Consider the following 9,243-nt stretch of genomic DNA (forward strand, 5'->3'; position numbering starts at 1 on the left):
GTCGAGATGGACCGACGGCGTGGCCTGAACGATCTCCAGACATAACCCCTTTAGATTTTTTCTATGGAGTTATGTGAAAGACAATGTCTACAGAACTCCTGCATCCGATCTTGCAACTCTGCAACAACGGATAACCCAAGTCATCACATCAATCCCTCCTTTGATGTTGGCTAATGCATGGCGAAAAGTTGAATTTCGACTAGATGTACTCCGTGCTACCAAGGGTGCTCACGTGGAGATTTATTGATTTCTTTCCTATTGCCAATAAAACTTGAATAGTTTCCGAACATTTTGGTACCATTTTTTCATGTCTATGTTGCATATAGCGGATACAGTTAATTTTTGTTTTCATACAAAGACTTCTCGGACACCCGGTAGAAGTTATTTTATAAAATTTCAGAAATGTATCTCTCATTAGAAGTTTGTTAATTGCCCTAGAAACATAATATGGCCACCTTCGGTTCACCTACCTTACAACCGTAAGAGTCACATCAAGTTTCTACTTATTGCTTAAAGATAGAAATTGCACAAGGGGTCATTCCATGTCAAATCAACCAATGTTTTTGCCTAGTATTCCATAAACAATTACGTCAAAGGCAGGATAATGTGGCAAAAACAGGGCTGTATACTAAAAAAAGTATATGTAACCCCCTCCCATCCCCTTTGGAAATTCCTGGGCATGCCACTGCCTATCTTAAGCTGCATGTACTTCTACATTTATAAAAATATGGGGGAAGCTCAGTTTTGGAGCTGACAATACTAACTGGTCGTGGGTACCTAATAAATCAAACCTTTTTCAATGAAATTTTGCAGATTTTCAATTGGCACACCTTGTAATTTCAATTTCTGGTAAGTCAAGTATTAAAACCTTATGTTACTATATTTTCTGAGCCTTTATTTAACCCAAATTTAAAAAAGAAATTGAAAGGACTACATTATTCTAAGTATGGAATGTAGTTTAACCTTACTTTGCAACGTAAGAAATTAGGTGACATATGTTACCTCATATTGACCAAAACGAATTGAATCTAAAAGTTGAGATTTTTACTGTGAGTTAGGTTCATGAAGGGCTTCCTATGTGACAAATTTCAGAATTTTTAAAGGGGACCCATATGAGATATTTAACCCCGAAAACTGTCAAAATTCAATGAACGGCCATGTTTGAGCCCATGCTGTAAAAAGGGGTGCATTTCTAAGCACTGATATTTTATTTACAGACACCCTGCAGGTAGGTCGTCTACACATGAAAGAAAATCAAGCCTTAGACTAAACCCTATCATTAAAAAAAATTGGACTTAAAATTGCAATTTTTTAACTATTGTTACCCCATTTTCCGCCATAATTTTCGTACTTACGATGCAATTTCGAGCAAAACATACCTGAATATCATAGAAAGTATACTTCATTTGCTACAAAATGAATTTTGTTTCAGGTCTCTAGCTTTAATGGTTTTTGAGATATTAAGGTTTCTCTATACTGCTACATGAGCAAAAAAGCCATGCGCCATGTTGGAAAAATGGCTTCCCCAGGAGAACTAAAGACAATATTTTTTTTTGAACATTGCTTTTGATATCTAGAAACATGTACAAACGTATGTACTAAAAATGAAATTTTTCTAAAATGGTCATGCAACCACCATTGGATGGTTTGGCATGGAATGATCTTTTCATAAAGAGGATTAAATCAGTGATTATTACATCGAAAAAAAAAACAGAAAAAATACGTTCTACGTTAAAATGAAGTGAATGAAAGAAAGACAAAGTGTACATGGTTGAAATTTTCAGCAACCTGGCAGAGCGTTCTGTCAAATCTCAAATTTTCGGGAGAGCTTTGTACAACAGGCTCTCAGGTCAACACACAGAGCTCGAATGCATCAAAGCAAGCTTGATACATTATTGATGCATCAAATGACACAGTTAAACGCTGGATTTTGGTTTCTTTGAAATCATCATGCTTGATATTCTCAACTCATTCATTTTAAATGAGTCAGACGGAACTGCGGTTGATAAAAGTACCCTTTGATGCATTTATGTGTGTTTTGATTCATTGATTGATTTCCTTTATTTTACTTCGCCTTTTGTGCCACTTTTGGCTAATTTGCGAAGATGGGAATGAGTGAGCAGGTGATGAAATTGATGAATGGATACTCACAGACATCCATGCCCAGGCCAAGATTCGAACCCGGCTCATTTATGTGTGAATTTTGATGTACCAAAATGCATCATTAGCAATTTATATACTTTAATGTGTTACTGCAGCCAACACATTTATGTCAATTGGCACATGTTGGGTTCTGTATGCAGGGAATACTTTCAATAGCAATCAGCAGATGGAACAGCTGTTATTCATTTTTCAAAAATACTATTACTACCCTTGAAAGAATTAAGTTGTTTTTATCATTGTTAAACTTATCAACAATGAAAGCGAATGAAAAAATATTTACGGTATATTCAATATAACAATTAAGCTTATCTGCTTTCATTTGAAGTAAATCTTACGTAGGTTTGAAAATAACACCAGTTACTACACAAATAAACTATCTTTTTCGAATCATTTAATTCTTTCTATATCGTTTCTTTCATCGCAGTTCTACCTCTTGTGTTAATCGTGACGACGAGGATTATTGATGAAGTTCAAAATGGGGCAAACCCAATGATACATCCAAGGTTCGAACCTGGGATATCTGGCTTTACAGCACATTACGTTAGCCACTCAGCCACTTCCAAAACTCAGTATCACGTTATATTAGTAAGTTCAAGTAGGAACGCAAGTGTCTTATTGATTACACTGATCATATCTAGGATGTTAGGGAGAAAGTAATTAAGTCAAAATATGAAATTTTGCAGCAGACAGTTATTACGTTTATTTTTTTTTAAAGCAATTATTACAGATATGTGTCAAATGTTGGATCATCACTGATTAGTATATTTACACATGTTAAATATAAAATTATACTTTAATATATTTTTAATTGAGTAAGTGTGACTTAAATGAAAGCAAGATAAAATATCAGTTTGTGACTTATGTGCCTTTTCTGGAACACTAGCTTTAATTAATGTGGATTATATAGTTTTCATACATTTTGCAATTATAAATGTAAAACATCACATAAATGTAAATTACTTAAAACAAAAGAAAGCTTAATGAATACTTATTATTTGAGAAACAACTTTCTATCTGAGAAGGGTCCTCCATGGTGGAGTCAATTCTTTTCGGCTATCATGCCAAAGAAAGTTTGTTTTATAGACAGTGACAATATAGGTCATTAGACTTGGTTAATTATAAAGCATGGCTTCAATTCATTTTCTTATTTATTTCTCTTTCTTCAGATGATCCTAATGATAAATCACATGCCTGTGACAACCCAGTTTGGTCTTGGAGCGTTGGAATTCCAAGGATGGAAGTAGGAAGGAAGGGTCGGTCACCCATGTGTGTAAGTGTGTGTGAGGCAGAGGGTAGCTTCTCGGATGTGGGAGCAACAAGATGCGGGCATTGCTCACATGGAGTGTGAAAACTATAACGGTGTCACGGATGCTTACCGGCAGCAAGCCACAAAAAACCACCAGACCTTCATAACAATCTGTTCTTCCTCCTCCCCCCTTCTGAGTTTATGGAAACCTTTTCATATCACAACACGCGAACTTTCGCATGCTTTGATGATAAGTAGTTCGCGCCAAATTCTAGACTTCAAAGCTCCGGCAGTGCACAAGCATAACATTTGGGGTACCCAGAAATTACATTAAAAAGGTGCTGCGGGCGTCGAAAGCACCACATTTTCCTGCAAACCTTTGTCTTGCTCACACCGCAATTCATAATTAGTAACATGTGCTCATAGTGGACTTATCTTGTAGTGTTGAGGACTTACCGAGTGAAGTACACAAAGATGGAGTGCCTGAAGGTATTGGTGATCGTTGGACTTGCCGTTGCGTTGGCACATGGTGAAGAGAGTTCGGATGTTGCGTACATCGAGTGCATCAAGAACTTAGACACTTCTTGTCTGAAGATAAACCTTGTGAGGGACATTGATCGGTATGCGAGAAGGCGTTACATGAACTGGTGGAACATTGTTGAGTTCGAGAGGAACGACAATAGAAGCTTGGTAGCTCCTGAGGGCAGCAACAAAGGCGAGGCTGATGAACCGATAGAGTCGTTCAACGAAGCAGATTTACCAAGAAGTAGTGAGGCGAAAGAGCAGTATCTTGATGCTCTTATAGCGAATAGGATCGTCAAGTTTGTCAGCGACCATATTGTTAGGTTGCGCCTGGGCAGCTTGTTGCCTGGGATGTACCTGAGGGTTGCCAGAAGCAGGGCAAGCCCTCAGTCGTCCTTTGATGTCACTCTCCTGGAGGACGGCTCTGAAGTCGAAGGAAGAGGAGAAGGTGGTGGTGGACTTGGCGGGAAAGGTGGTGGTCTTGGAGGAAAAGGTAACTTGTATACTCGACATGTTCTCAGTAATCATATGTGCACATAAACTAGGATAGGTGACAAAAATGAAACCCTCAGTATCATGAGAGCTATAATTTGCCTATCATATTATATATACAAGGGGAAGTCAGAAAGTGAGGTTCCATAATTAATATCTAATGTTCTGTTCACCAGTGTAGTAATTTTGTTGTATTTTTCAAAATTCAAGTGTAACTGACATTGACACCGCTGCCATATACCAACCAATCACGTATATACATACATACATACGTCTGTGTGTTTGCGTGTGTGTGTGTGTGTGTGTGCAATAATGCAAGTCGGCAGGATCTGGCTCCTGGACTCGCAACCAATGGGGTTTGTGGACACGTGCGCACGTAGGGTATCACTGTACAACATCCACAAACTTTCACAGCGTGAAGGCAATCCTACCAACCCTCGCAAAACAAACAGGACAGGAGAAATCATGACGGTTTTGCCCTGCCTTCTAGTATTGTCATTTGCGGTCATTTTTTCCTGTCTTTGTTTGCTTTGATTTTATATTTTTCCTCTTTCGCTAATAGAGCGTTTGTCGTTGTATTACATTATAGGAGTTATACTAGAATAAGGCTAAGTAGCTAGAACTGATCATATCGATTCTATTACAAATATATGCCTTTGTATCTCTTCTGCCGTTCTCCTAAGTGGTTTACTCAATTTATTTGTTGTATATTGAACCTGGTATTGTGACGGCCACCCATCCGAATACTGTCCAGCGAAGACTCTGCTTGACTTATGTTCCATTAAGCCGGTTCCAACCTATGTATTGTCTTATGCGACTTGCTGCTTTGTGCATTTGTTACTTTTGAGTTATCTATACTCTCCGTGGCATATTATTGTTCTTGGTATGTTATTCGACAGGAAAATAAATGGCAGTGGCAACCATGCATCTGGATCGCACGGCTGCATACATACAGGATACGAAATGTTTTTGGAACTCTCTTAGCTACGAAACGATGTCTCAACTTCAACAACGTTAATGAGAACAGTTGTTCGCCTCGATGAAAGTTTGTCGCTGTTGCACGGCGACACCCTGTATATATGGCTGATTGACTCCTGAAATAATTTCTAGCATGGCGTGTGGTATAGGACAATTTGTAAGACCAGAAAGTATCTGCAAGCTGTAATCTTTGTGACAACAGCATCGCCGGAGTTTTCCGAGATTTTCTCAAGGTCTTCGGAAATTTTCTTATCGAATTCATTTCTTTAATTATTCTCCCTTTCCTCTCTCATTCTCTTGGTTTTTCTATCTTGCTTTCTTTTCTTACTTCCATATCCTTTCTCTTCTCTTTTCGCTCATTCTTACCCTATTTCTCTCTGGGATTATATATATATATATATAATAGCGATCAAATCACTACATAAAAATGTTTGCTAGAGTTATTTAATGAGTAATTTTCTTTCTTTACTTCTTTCTTCTTTCATTTCTCAATATTCTCTTTTATATTGCATTCTAATTGTTTTCCTCTTTATCTCTTTCTTCACTTTCCCTCTCTCCTCCATTTTCTCATCTCATTCTCTTGATTTTTCTATCATTATTTTCCTTCTTACTGTCTTTCTTCCTTCTCCTTTTTCTCTCTCATTCTCACATTCTTTCCCTCTTTCTCTGCTACTTCCATTCTCTCTTAATCTTTTTCTCCCATTCTTACCCTATTTCTCTATGTTCTGTTCCCGTGCTTGTTGGTAATTATATGAATTAAATTCCTATGTACTCGAAAAATGTTTACTAGTGTAATTTGAAAATATAGTTTCTTGTCTTTTTCTATACTATCTTTCTCTTCTCTTTCCTAACACATTATCATTCTTTTCCTTTTTCTCCTCCCTCATTCTCTTGGTATTCTTATTATTCTTTCGTTCTTATTATCTTTCTACTCTCCTATCCATCTCTTATCATTTCTCTCACATTCTCTTGCTTTATCTCATACACATATTAAATCGCTCTAAAAATGATGCTAGCGTCGTTTGAAAGAAAAACTTTTTTTCTCTTCTCTTTCTAGCTTTTATTCCCCTATATTCTCTTTTCTAACACATTCGCATTGTTTTTTATCTCTTTCTTCTCCCTTTTCCTCTCGCATTCTCTTAATTTTTATTATTCTTTTCCTTATTACTGTACTTCGTCTTTTCTCTTCTCTTTCCACTCTCAATCCTTTTTCTTTATCCATTATTTCCCTCTTATTTCGTTTATACTTTTCCTCTCATTATTAGCAGATGTTTCTTTCTTTCCTGTCGCTGTGCTTGTAGGTATATTGGTATATTATATCGATTCAAATGGTTACTAGAGTTGACGAGCTGCATCTTTGCGGGTGAACCCTGCCCAAGCACGGCTGCGCAGTAGCAAGGGGGAGGAGCTACCGACTGCGCGTCATTATCCTTGCGTTCTGTCCTTGCTGTCGACCACCCAAAGGGCGATTAGGTGGCAATTACATAAACGTATCTCTCTCACACTCTGCGCGGAGTAGCCAAGGCACCCGCAAAGATATAGCTCGTCAACTCTAGCCTGTATACGTCGACAACAAACTATTTTAGTATGGGCTATAGAGTGCTGTAGAAAGAGGATTTTGCTCGAGCGCCAAATAGTTCGCATGGACAACGATAGATAGCGTACATAATTGAGAACTGTTTCGGTCGAGCGAACAACTATGGAAGAGGCAAAACGAGCGCTATGCACTCGAAGCCTATCAGTACAAGTATAACTGTAATTTGTATGCGGTAGTGGGCCCCCAAATATGGATCGTGAAGTGACAAACGCAGGGAAATTGAAACTTAAGTGAACATAATCATCGCTCATCATCTCCATGTAAAAATGTAGTTTGCTCTATATTACCAATACGCAGTGGTATATAAACCGAAATAGATGATTGTGGACTGAATGGATGTATACTTTACACATAGGCCTATATTGGATTGATGCATTAGTTCGTAGCGTTTGTGTTTGGTATGGCAACACTGCGGTGTTAGGAGTTTGTTTATCGTTTAATGTTCATCAATTTGAGTGGCATTGTTGTGCTTGGAAATACGCATTGAATTTTACAGATTTGAAGAAAGACGGTGTTATTTATGGGCTAAAGAACAATAAGTATCCAGTGGGGGAAAAACATTTCCGACACATTCTTCTGTCTGAGTTTAACAAAGGGACAAAGGGCAGCGGAGGCGGCTCGAAACATTTGTCCTTCTACGGGGAAGCAGGGCAAGAAAATGGTTTTGTCATTAGAAAGAGGACATTTTTCATTCTCCACGTTCAGGAAGACCATCGGGCTTTAATGAAGACAGTTTAAAGGCTTTAATCCACGAGAATCCACATCAGTCGACTGGAGAATTAGCAAATGTGATGAACTGTGACCATTCAACCATCGTGCGACATTTCCATTCCATGGGTAAGGTTCTGGATACCGCACGCTTTAAATGAAAACAACCAAATCAGCGAGCAGGCCAGGAAGACAGCATCAAGTGGTGCGACACGATAACGCACATCCACACTCCGCTAACACGACAAAAGCAGCTACCAAGTAGCTTGGTTGGGTAGTTATTCCACATCCTCCTTACTCCCCGATCTTGCGCCCTCGGATTGCTACCTTTTCAGCTCTCAATCCATCAATCTTCAAGGAAGCTCCTTTGGTGACGAAAGTGCTCTTCAAACTTGGCTTTGAACCCCGAATCAGCTGATTTCGTCAGGCGTTGAATTGAAAAACTGCCCCAGCGTTGATAGACAGTCATAGACAATGAAGGAAAATATATTACTGATTAATTTATGTTCTCTTGTTCATCTCAAATTAGTATGAAACAAAAATACTTTTGCCACAGTGATAAAAACGTTACGAACGTATGTATCAACCCAATATGTCTACGATTATTGTCACATTAAAGTGATATCCCATTGTATACGCTCGAGCTTCTGCAGTACTCTAGTGGGTTAAAGCCTACACGATGCGCTGTTTAGAAGAAGTTAATGTATTAATGTCCTTAAATAACATCCTGTGTTTGTGTTAATTTTTTCTCCAACAGTCTGTCTAACGATATCTTATGTCTTGATTTCAGGCAAGAAAGGCAACCGCTACATCCTCCTCTTCTTCCTGATGCAGAAGCTCTTTCTTGCAAAGCTGGCCTACCTCGCTCTGAAACTGTTAGCCTTCAAGGCTCTGGCAGTGGGCAAACTATCCTTGGTCCTCTCTTCGGTTCTCTGGCTGAAGAAGATCTTCGCGCACAAGCACTCCACGCACTACACTGTCGTTCCCCACACGCACCACGAGGAGCACTTCGAGCCTTCGCACGACCACTGGGCCAGCGGCACCACCCACTATGAGGGCAAGGGTGAAGACGGGTACGCTTACTACAACGGAGGGGAGAGCTATGGCTCTGAAGATTACAAGACAGGCAGGAGCCTGGAAGGATCCAAAGACAGAGCACTTGAAGAATTAGAACGTGAGATGGATTCCCAAGAGATGGCCTACAGGGGGCAGTTTGCTAAGATACAAGAGAGTCAATAGGTATGTACCATCTTAAGGTGATCTTGTATCTTTTTTCAATAATGGGCGTTTTCATCCAATTCTGTGTAAAGCTTACGGGGTATGTTTGATCATGATTATCTCGACAAACTGTGGACAGGAAAATTTCAAATTTTACTTGAGCTCTGAGAAACGATTTATCTTACGATCCAATGTTTCAAATTTTTCAATTACTGTATTGCCTTTTGGAAAATAAGAAGTTAATTTTAGTCTTCATATTTATATTTCCCTCCACAATTCCGGGCAACCCGTCACGAGACATCTTCCAGGTCTAATGAGA

General features: G+C 38.9%; 2 protein-coding genes across 2 annotated transcripts in view; both read left to right on the top strand.

The window, feature by feature from the left end:
- The window catches only part of LOC146003139 (uncharacterized), a 37,564-nt gene extending 30,790 nt beyond the window's left edge, over positions 1-6,774 (top strand). The window contains exon 4 of the transcript XR_014443789.1: positions 6,741-6,774. The gene's annotated coding sequence lies outside the window, so the exon portion shown is untranslated. The remainder of the gene's footprint in view (positions 1-6,740) is intronic.
- Positions 3,762-8,945, top strand: LOC146003014 (uncharacterized). Its single transcript, XM_083141175.1, has 2 exons — positions 3,762-4,424; positions 8,497-8,945. Exons 1-2 carry the CDS (start codon positions 3,884-3,886, stop codon positions 8,943-8,945), a joined length of 990 nt encoding a protein of 329 aa, XP_082997301.1. The 5' UTR covers positions 3,762-3,883.
- The last annotated feature ends 298 nt before the right edge of the window (positions 8,946-9,243 follow it).

The sequence above is a fragment of the Lepisma saccharinum genome, chromosome 19 (assembly GCF_977018435.1).
Source record: "Lepisma saccharinum chromosome 19, izLepSacc3.1, whole genome shotgun sequence".
NCBI lineage: Eukaryota > Metazoa > Arthropoda > Insecta > Zygentoma > Lepismatidae > Lepisma > Lepisma saccharinum.

Excerpts from the sequence above, each read along its gene's own strand:
- LOC146003014 (XM_083141175.1), top strand. The coding sequence starts at position 3,884 with ATGGAGTGCCTGAAGGTATTGGTGATCGTTGGACTTGCCGTTGCGTTG. Across the intron at positions 4,425-8,496 it reads TGGTGGTCTTGGAGGAAAAG|GCAAGAAAGGCAACCGCTAC; the intron begins GTAACTTGTATA and ends TCTTGATTTCAG.